This window comes from Cherax quadricarinatus, chromosome 3, assembly GCF_038502225.1.
Source record: "Cherax quadricarinatus isolate ZL_2023a chromosome 3, ASM3850222v1, whole genome shotgun sequence".
Lineage (NCBI taxonomy): Eukaryota > Metazoa > Arthropoda > Malacostraca > Decapoda > Parastacidae > Cherax > Cherax quadricarinatus.
In genome coordinates, this window is record NC_091294.1 from 54522501 (window position 1) to 54536627 (window position 14127).

General features: G+C 39.3%; 1 protein-coding gene across 1 annotated transcript in view; it reads right to left on the reverse strand.

The window, feature by feature from the left end:
• Positions 1-286: 286 nt before the first annotated feature.
• LOC128705960 (BET1 homolog) overlaps positions 287-14127 on the reverse strand; it is a 233503-nt gene continuing 219662 nt past the window's right edge. The window contains exon 4 of the mRNA XM_070091843.1: positions 287-5309. Within this exon, the coding sequence (XP_069947944.1) occupies positions 5265-5309 (45 nt within the window). The 3' untranslated portion in view covers positions 287-5264. The remainder of the gene's footprint in view (positions 5310-14127) is intronic.

A 14127-nucleotide genomic window follows, 5' to 3' on the forward strand; every position in this document is an offset into this window, starting at 1 on the left:
GATGATACGGTGACTGACGAAGAGGTCAAAATAGAAGGATACAATATAAATTGCTTAGATAGGAATAGAAAAGGTGGTGGGGTATGTGCCTACATAAGAAATGACATAATCCAAGGCCTGATTTAAATGACAAACTGGAGATTTTATGGTTTGAAGTGTTGCTTCCCAAGACTAAACTCGATCTTAGTAAGAACTAGTTACTGCCTTCCCACCCATGACCAGTTCTTAGAGGACTTTTTGAGTCTTGTCCGGACTTGATAACAATTGCGAGACAGTAATACTGGGAGACTTCAATATCTGTTTTCAACAGCAAAATAACGGGCTATGCAAAAGGTATAAGAAAATTCTGGATTTAAATAGTTACACTCAACTAATTAATACACCAACCCAGATCACGCAGTTCTCAGCCACCCTAATTGACCACATACCTTGGCAACTGCTCTGAGAACATTAATCAGTAAGGCATCATTACTACAGGCTTCAGTGATCATTCCATCATATACTGTACCAGGAAAATCACTAGGGAACGGATAGGCCAACACAGGACAATAAAAATTAGGTCAACTAGAAACTACAGTAAAGAAACACTGGTAAATAGGCTACACAACTGTGACTGGACAGTAATAACAAGCTTCACAGACATAAATGATGCCTGGGAAAAATTCAAAACAATGTTCACTGCCATCCTTGATAATATTGCACCAGTTAAAGAAGTTAGGATTAAATGAAGAACTGAACCCTGGATGACTACCAAGATATTAGATAATATGAAATTCAGAGGCCAGTTGCTAAAAAGATTTCATCAACACTAATAAGTAAACTACCAGCTGCATCAAATACCTTTAACACAGACTCTAATATTAAACTATAAAATATAGTATGCCAATAAATGGGTAACCCCAAACAGTTGTCAACTAGTAAGTGTATCTCATGATTTCATTCAAAAAGAACTAAGCAGGTTAAACCCAACTAAGAGCACTGGCCCAGATAACATCTTGTCTAAGTTCCTAAAAGATGATGCCTCTGAATTGCCAATCCCCATTGCTCACATTATAAATGAAGGTCTACTGTATACCAGAAATGTTATAAATGATGCAAAGGTGACATTAAAACAATAGCAAAGATGGTTGACACAAACTCACTACCATTATAGTATGCTCCTCACTTAGCGATGAATTAGTTTAATGATGCAGTCTTAGGAATGGAACTCCATTGTTAAGTGAGGAGAGGCTGTACTCTAGAAAATCACATATTCAAACAGATGTCAATGTGCATATAGTTACATATGCTTACAGTTACATACTTACACCTGTATACTCCTACATGTTCATCAATACATGTATAAATGAATCTTTACATTATTTAATAACCTATTATTCCCTTCAATTTACATGATATAAATCAATCAGTTTTTGTACTGTTAATTCCTGATACCAAACAGGAAACTTTTGTGTAAACTGTCTTCCAAACACCTGCTGATTTCTGTCTTTCATTCTCTACATTTTTCCAGCTAACAGCTTAATTATGTTCTCTTCAATAATAATATCATCATGAATACTCTACATAAAATACACATAATCAGTCATCAGATAGGCTAATGCTATTTCCATGTCTTCATTACCCAAAAAAATTCAAAACTAATAGCAGGTAACAACTGTACTCCTTGTACTGTAACGTATGATAACACATTCTTCATCCAAGTCTTTACTCTAGTATGCCTATTAAAAAAATAAATCTCGTGCAATGCTATACTTAATAATCCATATCTTTGGCATGTTCCCTTCCTGATCACTGTTTTCATGAGAAGAATGGCTTTAGATGGTAATATACCATGCATACATTTATATAAAAAGTCTCGTTGGTTAGGTATAATTCTTAATTTACTTAGTAATAACCATATTCATTTCCAACTACATAATGAATACAAATCTTGTACATCTGGATAGACATTTTTATCAACACTGAATTTATACAATACTTTAACTGCAATGTGAGCCAAATCAAGCACACACATTCCATTCATTAATATATTCTGTGCTAATCTTATTTTTTTTAACACAAATCAACATTAATACAGTGGACTCCCGGATTTTGTAGTCATCGGATTTCGTAATATTCAGAAATATGTAGTAACGTTTTTTCATCAAAATACTGGCTCGGTAATCGTCATTGAGCTCGGTAATAGCCATTCATCCTGAACGCGTCCGCACAGCAACAGCGGCCCGACACTCAGTGTGCCATTGTTTATCAGCCAGTGAGCATAATTCTATGCATTCATACAGTGTGTTTTGTATTACAGTAGACCGTCATTTAGCACGAGTTTATTTGGCACGACTTGGGTATAGCATGATTAAAGAATTGTGGCACAATTTTATGTAACACGTCGTATGATGAATTTAACACGGTTCAGTTTGAGAAAGGGAAAAAAAAACTTCCCTTTTCCTCAGGCAGCCACCTTGCTGTGGATCAGCAGGGGAGACCTCCCGCCGTCCCCAGCCACTCCCCGACACCACCCTACCATCCCAGCATTCGTACTTCATGTGTGTCCAGTCCAACTTCTCTGCTACAAGCTTGTGATTGTGAATTGTGTTTTGATCTCTTAACTGCTATATCTTGTATCTGCCAAGCAATCATGACACCCAGTAGGCATACCAGTGTTGCTCAATGTGGCAAGAAAAGGTGTAAGCATTTAAGTCTTAGAATTAACGAAGGAAACAAAGATATTAGACAAGACATCCTATGGCCATAATGAAGTGTTACTTTGTACACATAAAAAAGAGGTAATCATAAGTTTGTGTGACTGACTGACTTACTGAATGTCTGACTTACTGAATGTCTGACTGAATGTCTGACTTACTGAATGTCTGACTGAATGTCTGACTTACTGAATGTCTGACTTACTGAATGTCTGACTTACTGAATGTCTGACTGAATGTCTGACTTACTGAATGTCTGACTCAATGAATGACTTACTGAGTGAGTGACTTGATTTACTAAATGATTTGACTGACTTACTGAATGACTTGACCAACTTACTGAATGACTTGACTGACTTACTGAATGACTTGACTGACTTACTGAATGACTTGACTTACTGAATGAATTGACTGACTTACTGAATGACTTGACTGACTTACTGAATGACTTGAGACTTACTGAATGACTTGATTGACTAACTGAATGACTTGACTGACTTACTGGACAACTTGACTGACTTACTGAACAACTTGACTGACTTACTGAACAACTTGACTTACTGAATGACTTGACTGACTCACTGAACAATTTGACTGACTTACTGAATGACTTGACCGATTTACTGAATGACTTGACTGACTTACTGAACAACTTGACTGACTTACTGGATGAATTGACTGACTTAATGACTTGACTGACTGAATGACTTGACTGACTTACTGAATGACCTGACTTACTGAATGACTTGACTTACTGAACAACTTGACTGACTTACTGAACGACTTGACTGACTTACTGAACAACTTAACTGACTTACTGAGCAACTTGAGACTTACTGAATGACTTGACTGACTTATTAAATGACTTGACTGATTTACTGAATTGACTGATTTACTGAATGACTTGACTGACTTACTGAATAACTTGACTGACTTAATGAATTGACTGACTTACTGAATGACTTGACTGACTTACTGAATAACTTGACTGACTTACTGAATGACTTGACTGATTTATTGAATGACTTGACTGACTTACTGAATGACTTGACTGACTTACTGAATGACCTGACTGACTTACTGAATGACTTGACTGACTTACTGAACGACTTGACTGATTGAATGACTTGACTGACTTACTGAATGACTTGACTGACTTACTGAATGACCTGACTGACTTACTGAATGACTTGACTGACTTACTGAACAACTTAACTGACTTACTGAGCAACTTGAGACTTACTGAATGACTTGACTGACTTATTAAATGACTTGACTGATTTACTGAATTGACTGATTTACTGAATGACTTGACTGACTTACTGAATAACTTGACTGACTTAATGAATTGACTGACTTACTGAATGACTTGACTGACTTACTGAATAACTTGACTGATTTATTGAATGACTTGACTGACTTACTGAATGACTTGACTGACTTACTGAATGACCTGACTGACTTACTGAATGACTTGACTGACTTACTGAACGACTTGACTGATTGAATGACTTGACTGACTTACTGAATGACTTGACTGACTTACTGAATGACCTGACTGACTTACTGAATGACTTGACTGACTTACTGAACGACTTGACTGATTGAATGACTTGACTGACTTACTGAACGACTTGACTGATTGAATGATTTAAAGTTAGACACTCCAGTACAACCATCAACTTCAGTACCAGAACCTCTACCATCCACCTCAGCCCAGTAGGGCCACAACATAACTCTCCACTCTCTTCACAATCATCCACAAACACCAGCACCCACAATTTAAGGTAAGAAATACTATTATTTCTGTCACATTTGTAGTCTTAAGCAGTAAAAACAACATAATACATCACAACAATGAACTACAATTACATATTCACTTTTATTTTTGTAAGATGCGGAGGCCTAAAAAAAAGTTGTTTGGCTTCTCTGGGGCTCTCAGGAATGTAACCCTATTTTTACCATAAGTTCTTCAGTTCATCTAACTTGGTTTCACCTAACATGGTGTTTTCAGGAACGTAACTACTGTGTTAAATTACAGTCTACTGTATTCCATTCTTTTTAGTGCTTGAAACTGCTAAATAAGCTGCCATCGACTCCAATGAAGTGCCTAGTGCCAGCCAGCCCTTTGGTAAAGGGCTGAGAGAGAGGGAAGAATGTGCCTTCGTCAGTGATTCTGCGATATGTATAATACTAAAGCAGCAGGAGTCAATAAAGGCTAGAGCGCCAGCCAGCGATAAAGTTTAGCATTAACAGTGTAGCAAGTAAGTTAAGCAATTAATCGATAGAAAAAGGACAGCACGAAACTGACTCCTCCAGTGTTGTTGGAGTTATATAGGGTGACTGGCAACCCCTCCGCCTCTGCTGCTGCCATCACCACCACTATGTAAGGCTTATCTTTCAGGGGCCCTTATACACCCAACAACAAACAACACGGCAACTGTTAGGGAGTAAGGAAGTTTATTCATTCACTGACGGCAGACCTCACACACTGACGGCAGACCTCACTCACTGACGGCAGACCTCACTCATTGATGGCAGACCTCACTCACTGACGGCAGACCTCACTCACTGATGGCAGACCTCACTGTATTTCCGTTGGGGTCCTTTTACCTTATTATAATATAAAGGAGATATTTTATTATTATTCTATAAAAGAGATATCTTATTATCATACTATTAAGACTATCTACTGCTTGAGGGTCATTAAAACTACTACATGAGGGTCATTAAGACTATCTACAATATGAGGGTCATTACTAGGAATAAGGTAAAATTACATGCATGTTTGCTAAAAAATAAAAAATCATTCACCTCCCTTTCTGTAGCTACATTCATTAGGCACCTTTTGGTTCTCTTCTTGAACTAGTTCATGCTATGACTAGCTTTGACATGTGCAGGCAGTCTGTTCCATTCTGTTATTGCTGTACAATAAGAGGTGTCTGAAGCCTGGCCACTAACTGTGGGTACTCCAAAGTTGAGCGCTCTCTCCCCTGGTACTATGATTGCTTTGGTTCCCAGCCTTGACAAAATTAGCAGCAAGATATTCTGGACACTGTTTGTGAGCAATTCTATAAACTTGATTTAGCTTCAGTTGTTTTACTCTGTCTTCAATATTCAACATATCCAATTGTTGTAATTCATCCTGGCCTACATGCTCTCTTGGACCGAGGTCCGGGATGAATCTTACCATTTTGTTCTGGGTGATTTGCAGCGTAGTCCATATGACATTGTATAATTCAATTCAATTCAATTCGAAGTTTATTCTCTATAAGGATTACAATGCTGAGTTTACAGAATTTGGTTATTGTGTGGTTTACATGTAGTAAAATAATAATTACAGAGTGTATCACTAGAACACCTAGCATGGCTAGGCATTTCGGGCAGACTTAGATTAATTCTTAGATTTAAAATATTACAAATTATGAGGTAAGCTGGTATTATGGCTCAGTGACTAAATACTAGTTTGTGAGTTTAGCAATGTGAGTGCTTTTGTTTTGGCACAGTGCATAGTTTCAGTATTGGAGTATCACAGGCCAACTTATGACTAGTTAGGATTCATTATTTTAGATTGAGATTAATATTTCTGTTTATGGTCAAATGTGGAAGTCTCCAGCTAAGAGAAGGTGGTGCTTATTCATTTGTCTGTTTGTTATTAGTGCATTTAATTTCTCACTGAAATTTGGGATGTTTGTGTGGGGTATCCGGTAAATGGCACTGATTGTTATAGGTGTCTTAAGGTTTTTTACAGTAAAATTAACAAAAATGTATTCCCCATATTCATCACTAAAGCAAGTGGTGCTAATACAAGATAATTGGTTAGAGTAATAGACTGCAATACCACCCCCAACTTGGTATGGTCTGCAGTTGTGAATTGCTGTGTATCATGGTAGAGGGTAGATATCTATTGTGTCCTGCTTAAGCCAGGTCTCAGTAAGAATAATGCAGGAGAAGGGTATCTTTAGTGATTCAAGGAGTGCCAGGAGGTCATCATAGTGTTTGCTTAAGGACCTGATGTTGTAGTTAAGTACTGATAGACTTTTAGCATTGTTTAGGATAGTGCTGGCTTGTGATGCTGTGTAATAAAGGCAGTTACATTCCAATAGGTTTTGATTGGGTGTCAGATTATGGAGGTTTAGATCAGGGTCAACGTGATCAATCATCTTCTAGGTTTAAATTATGGTTATTTATATCCTGAGTTGTGTGTTGAGTTCTAGTACTGATATCTGTAGTGGTGGGAAGTTTGGACAAGTATATAGCTAGAGTATTTTGGTCATATAGAGTATAGTCACTACTACACATAATGAAGTTGATGTTGTCTATGTGTTGTGTTGGAATGAACTAAAGTACAACTTGGTATAAACTAGTAATATAAAAATACAAATTAAAAATAGCACAAGATTCTCACTTGTAATTGCACTAAGGTCTAATATAATGACTTTGGTATAGTCTATGTATTGAGCTAGAATGAGCTATAGTACAACTAGGTTTAATCTAATAATATAGAAATACAAATTAAAAATAGCACCAGACTCTCACTAGTAACTGCACTATGGTCTAATACAATGAATTTGGTATTGACTATGTAGTGAGCTAGAATGAGCTATAGTACAACTGAGTTTAATCTAATAATATAAAAAAGGCACAAGACTCTCAATTGTAATTGCACTAAGGTGTTATATAAGTTGTTTACAAGAATTAGAGTATAACTAGATTTAAATTGACAAGATAAAATACACAAGTTAAGGTAGCAAAAGAATAATAAAAAAAAAATGATAAAAATAAAAATGGCAATGACTTGGTTATAATATGCTAGTAAGATGGTAGACATGATAATATAAAAGCTGTAGTTGAAAATACTAGTTTAAAAAAGTATAGAATAAAAATGGGCAATAAAAAAAGTACAATAAGTTTGGTCAATATAGTTTAAAGTAAAATTGGGTAATAATAGGGATTTTAGAATAAAATTGGGCAATTGAGTATTTCTTAAGGTGAGGTAGAATAATTGAGGACAAGTTATGGTTAGTTTAAAATAAAATAGGATAGAACAGTGATGTGGTAAGATATAAAAAAGGAGATAGATTCTGTAGATATTAAACACAATTAAGACTATGAGGTAGAATGGTCGTTGAATACAACAATGACAATCAAAAGTAGTTGGGGTATTAGAATTTTAGGGGGGCACAAATTTATGACAATATAACACTAACGGTGGACTGTGGGTATTATCTGCACTTTACTCTGATTCTGTTAGTCCAGCCTCACTTAGGAAAGTTTTAAGGTCATGTTCTGTAGAGATGAAGTATCTCTTCCCAATGGGCTATTTCCTAACTGCGATTTTTCCGTCCCTCACAAAGCACTGGTGGATTTTTTGGGCATAGCGTAATTTTCTTAGCCGATAAAGGAGGTTTTGTCTTGTTTTGGTAAGGCACTTATTGACGTAAACATCAGTTTTCATAGAAATAGATGTTTTTAGTAGGTTGTTTCTTTGTAGGCTAGTTTGGAATTTTAACAGCACTGTCTTTTTACCCACTTGGTAGCCCATCAGTTTGCAATCCTTTAGGTCATCACTACATATGTTAAGGCGAAGGTGGTCCTTGATAAGCTGTAGGGTGGTCTCCATGCAGGTTTCTTGGGTGACTGTGGGTGGGAGATGTTTGCTGTTAACTACAACAGCGTCAGATAGCTGTTGTTGGTCATTATGGTCTTGGAAGTTGGTTATGACATTGGCAAGTTGTTGGTCCACTCTTGATCTTTCCTCTATAATGTTGGTAGTAAGGAGGGTGACTTGGTCTTTTAGAGTGTTCAGATAAGATAAGATAAGATTTCGTTCGGATTTTTAACCCCGGGGGGTTAGCCACCCAGGATAACCCAAGAAAGTCAGTGCGTCATCGAGGACTGTCTAACTTATTTCCATTGGGGTCCTTAATCTTGTCCCCCAGGATATGACCCACACCAGTCGACTAACACCCAGGTACCTATTTGCTGCTAGGTGAACAGGACAACAGGTGTAAGGAAATGTGTCGAAATGTTTCCACCCGCCGGGAATCGAACCCGGGCCCTCCGTGTGTGAAGCGGGAACTTTAGCCACCAGGCCACCGGGCCACCTGTTGATGGTGTCTAGGGACTGGGTGTGGGTGTTGCTTTGTTGTTCCAGAGTGTCTAGTTTATGTTCAAGAGCAGTGATCTTGCTGAGGTAATCTGCATTGCTAGCTTTTAGTTCCTGCATTTCTTGAGTTAGTTTGGTGATCATTTGGTTCTGAATCGTAAGGAGTTTAGCTATTTCTGGGTCAGTGATCTTCTTGACATCAAATCCTGGGAAGGAGTTATCTTGGACTGTGGCAGCGGCCATGTTTGTTGTTGTCTGTCGTGTGTTGTGGTGATGCCGGTGGGTGATGAGGGTTGTGTCCTGGCTGGCAGTACCACACGTTTTCCTTGTGTTATTACTGGTTTCACCTTTGATGTTAGGAGTCCTTAGCTGGTTACTGGATCTTCTTTTATTGCTCTGACCCTTGTCCATTGGCTGTGGCTTCGGGTGAATAGTAGGCGATGGGTGATGGGTGAATGTTGTGGAGTATCACTTCAGTGGCAGCGGGGTAGGAGGTGGTAATACGAGTCCTATTAGTTGGTAATTTGTGTACTTTTGGGTGATTTCTGCAGTCGATTTATATCATTCTGGGTATCCACACATGTTAGTGTTATGTGGGTCTTGATTAGGCCATCACTGGGCTGCTGGGAACCTCAGGTAGAAGTAAAAATAGAGGACAAGGTTCCTGTTGCCGGTGCCGCTGCCGCTGACGTTGGTTAGACATAGCTAGACATGGCTAGACATAGCTAGACATGGCTAGACATAGGGTCCTGAGAGCCTCAGTAGGTAGACACTGCTTGAATATAGAGGAATTTCAGTCTGGCATTCGTTTTCCTTACTGCACAGTTCCCGATCAGTTCTCCTGACATGCATGGGTCAAAAGGGATTCCCAGATATCTTACTGAGAAAACTGAAGTGATGGGCTCCCCATTACACTGAACATTAAAATTATTTACCCTTCTCAGTTTATGTTTCATGCCAAAGAGAATGGCTTCAGTTTTCCTGAGGTGTAATGATAGTTTGTTGTCTACTAACCATCTGCTGCAGGACACCAGTTCCAGTGTTAATACATTAGCTACATCTTGTGGGTCTTTACCTGACACTAACAGAGCACTGTCACCTGCATACAGTAGGAGTTTGCACTTGACACTGATAGGCATGTCATTAACATAGCATAGGAATAATAAGGGACCCAGAATACTACCTTGGAGAACTCCACATGCTATCAGCAGGGGTTCTGATTCTGTTTTGTTGATTTTGACAATTTGTCTCCTGCTGCTAAGGTAGGACCAGTCTACGGAATCTATACCAATAGCTTGAAGTTTCTTACATAATATATTGTGGTTGACAGATTCAAAGGCCATTTGCAGGTCTAAGGTTACCATACCTATGAGGTTCCCCATTGACATTTCAGTTCTCATGTAATCCATCAGATTAATTAGGGAGGTGTCGGTTGAGTAAGATCTTCTAAAGCTTGATTGATGGCTATGGAGAATGTTGTTGTCATTAACCCTTTGATGGTCGACAGGTCCTCTCAGAGACTCGTTCTCAGGGTCGGCCAAATTTAAAAAAAAAAAAAAAATATTTTTCTTATGAAAAAATAGGTTTTTTTTTTTAAATATTATAGGCAAAACAAAAAAATTTTACCATCAATACTTACCGAGATATGGAGGCATGAAGTTGATGAAAAAGGGGAACAATGTGGCAACATCGCCGACTGCCGTCTCCTGGTATTCTTCTATTTACTTTCTCATGTACTAATTTCTATTATTTTTTAATTTTTCTTTTTCCAAGTAACTTTTATGGCCTGTGAGACCAATATGATCAGTGTTTTGTAAGTTTTTTTCTTTTTCAATACTACACAATAAGGGCATAAACACTGTTGTCATTGTTTTGTTTATGAAAAATATTTACACAAACGATATAAAATGTTGTTTATTACTATTTTTCTATATTTTATATACACATATACAGTCACACGGAATGCTTCTAGAAGTTCTGCAGCCTGTGCAAGTCTTTGAAACATGGTGTCATGCACAGTGGTGTTTTACACTCCTCACACATAAAACGAGTGTCTCTGCATTGTTGTGGGTGTTTCCTTGTATGTGCACAGACGTAACACCTCTTCTGAGCCTTTTCCTTGAAAGCAGTAGCAGGCAGTTTTACCAGGAAGTGATCAACATGCTTCAGACATGAAGGTAGTTTTGGATATTTTGGTGGGCGGTCTATTGCAGGTGTTCCTCCTTGGTACTTGAATACTATTTGTCTGATGACAGACAAACAGAATTCGCCATATTGTGGTTTGTTTCTGGTCCTCATCTTATACATATTATAAGCATTGAGCATGGAAATGTCCAGAAGATGGAAAAAGAGTTTTATGTACCACTTATAACTCTTGCGAACACAATCAGCAAACCCAATCTGCATGTCACATTTGTCCACTGAACACATATTGAAGGTGTAATCAATCACAGCTGCAGGTTTTAGAATGGGTTCATTGCTCTCTCCATGCTGCCTGCCAGTGTCTGCCATTTCATTAGGGTGAACTGATGACAACAGTGTGACATCTCGTTTGTCATGCCACCAAAATGCCATGATGTCATTGGCAACAAATGCCTGCACCTCACCTCTACGAGTGCCAGTGTGAAACCTGGGCATATGTTTCCAATTTACACGCACTGCCACACACATCTGTCATGTTCACTCACAAAAAATCACTGAGTGAGGGGCTTGTGTACCAGTTATCAGTATATAATATATGCCCCTTACCAAGGTATGGTTCTATCATTGCTCTAACCACATCACCAGAGATGCCCAATAGCTTCCTGGTATTTTGCAATGTATAACTTCCAGTGTACACAATAATATCCAATACCAGACCACTGTAGCAATCACAAAGCACAAACAACTTGGTATGTACTGCTTGAAAGAGAGTCTTCCTTTGAACAGAATCAAAGACTCGCCAATTACAAGCTTCCTGAAGGGATAAAAATACATATTGGATTTCTCTTTCAGATACACAAACACATGCCTAATCTTATATAACCTGTCGTTTCTGTCAGGCCTGGTTTTGTCTGAGAAGTGAAGCATACGTAACATTAGCACAAATCGATTCACTGGCATTATATCACTGAAACCTGGGGTTGCAATCAGGCGGTCTGTTGACCAGTATGATTTCACTTTGTGCTTATACACATGTGGCATAAGCATTATTGTGGCAAAGAAAAGATAAATCTCAGCCACAGTTGCCTCCTTCCACTGGTGTAGACGTGATTTTGGTGAAAGTATTGTGTTTGCCATGGTGTACTCGTAGTATGTGTTGCTTTCCATGACAATACTTTCGATCAGGGGTTCATCAAAGAATAACTCGAAACATTCCAGTTCAGTGGCATTGTTCCCAAGTGTACAAGATGGCCATATTCCACTTTGGCTGTCATCAAACTGGTGGGCATTTGGAACAAAATTGACAGCTTCCTGCCAATCCCAGGTGCGGTCTGCTGGTGGGTACTGGACAATGACAGGTGGTTGTGGTTGTGGAGACTGGTGTGGTGGGTGGGTGGGGGATGGTGGCCTTTGTTGTAGATCAACTGAGGCAGCGGCGTGGGTGGCAGCGTGGGTGGCAGCATGGCCCACTGCTGGTGCCTCACGGCTGTCACCACCACTACCACCACCATGCACATTTTCCATCCCAATTCCAACACTATCATCATCATTTTCACTGTCTGCTCCTGTTGTACAGCCATGGGATGTACTTTGAGATGTACTCCTTCCCCTTGGAATAGCATATGACACACTACCAGAGCGCATATATCGTCGTATATACTGACGCTTCACTGGGGAATATTCCACTTCACTATCACTACTGGAACTGTTTTCAAGAGCTTGTAGTTCATAATCACTATCACTATTGTCACAAATGCTCACATCTGAGTCTGGGATTTGGGAAAATAGGAGTTTCCTCTTTGATTCTGGTACAACTGAACGTGAACAAGATGGCCCAGCACCAGAGGTGGAAGGCTGAGGGTCGTCTGGGTTTTCCTCACTATTACCGATATTATGGTCATTAGTTTCGGTCAAAACCTCACCAAAACCTTGAAACTCATCTTCACTGGCACTTCCATCTGCATTAGAACTGTCACTGGGGAACAAAAGTGTCCCAATTCGCCGAGGAGTGAGGAACTTCTTACCGCGAGGCATGGTGGACATTGTGTACTAAGATGGCGTTGCCACATTGCACCACTGGGTCCCAGATTTTTTTTCTACCATGCACACCGACCACACAGACCCATTCTCTCACATCTAGGCCTACCAGCCTTTTCCCGCGAGATTTGACGGCGCTAGAATTTATGCGTACTAGTATGTTAAAAACCCCTGCGCCTAAGCCATACTAGTACGTCCGAAACCCTCAAAGGGTTAAGGTGCAGTGGAACCTTGACTTACAAGTTTAATCTGTTCCAGGAGCTAGCTCGTAACTCAATTTCCTCGTACATCAAATTAATTTTCCTCATTTAAATTAATTGAAAAGCCATTAATTCATTCGTGCACTCTGGAGAGACAAGAAAAAATACTTGAATATGATGCTATTATCAACTGTACGGCTTATTTATCTATCACAATTCATCTAATATGTCATAATAAACAATATAATTAGCACAGAAACATGATATATACTCTAGAATGAATAAAATAGGCCATAATATGGTGGCAGAGATAGTGGCAGCGGCAGAAACATCGGCCAGTTCTGCCACAATTTCACTATAGTATCTTCCCATGTTCTTACTGTAAGAGAAAACAGAGTATTTTTGAGGTTAACTGCAGTAGATCACTAGGACCCATGGTTAGAAAAAAGAAATTTGGCCAAATGACTGTAAAAAATGCAAACAAGCACAAGAGAGCTGCCCCCACTGGGATGTAAACATGTTTAGCTTACCAGCTGTGCCAACTAGCGGGGTTCAATGATAAATGTCTTCAGAGGCTTCTTACTTTATTTGCAAAGTCGTGGTGGGTACACAGGCTTGTGTGTTTGTGCCCATGGTCCGGGAGGGCCATGCCCACGAGGGAGAGAAGGAGTAGGAGTGTTGACTGCTTCTAGGCTGCTGAGTGAGTGAGAGCGAGTGGGACCAGCATCCCACTGACCTGGGCAGGCCTAGAGAGGGCAGCACCTGAGTGCCGTGAAATATGAACTAAGCTGGCAGACAGCATAGGCTGTCTGTGCAGACAGTACAGGCTATCTACATTTGCTCGGCCACCTACCTTGTGTCGTCCTGACGCGACAATACTGGTGGTAAAAACAACTCGGTCTCTCTCTCGTAGGAACAGGGTACAGAACACAAAATAAAAAAA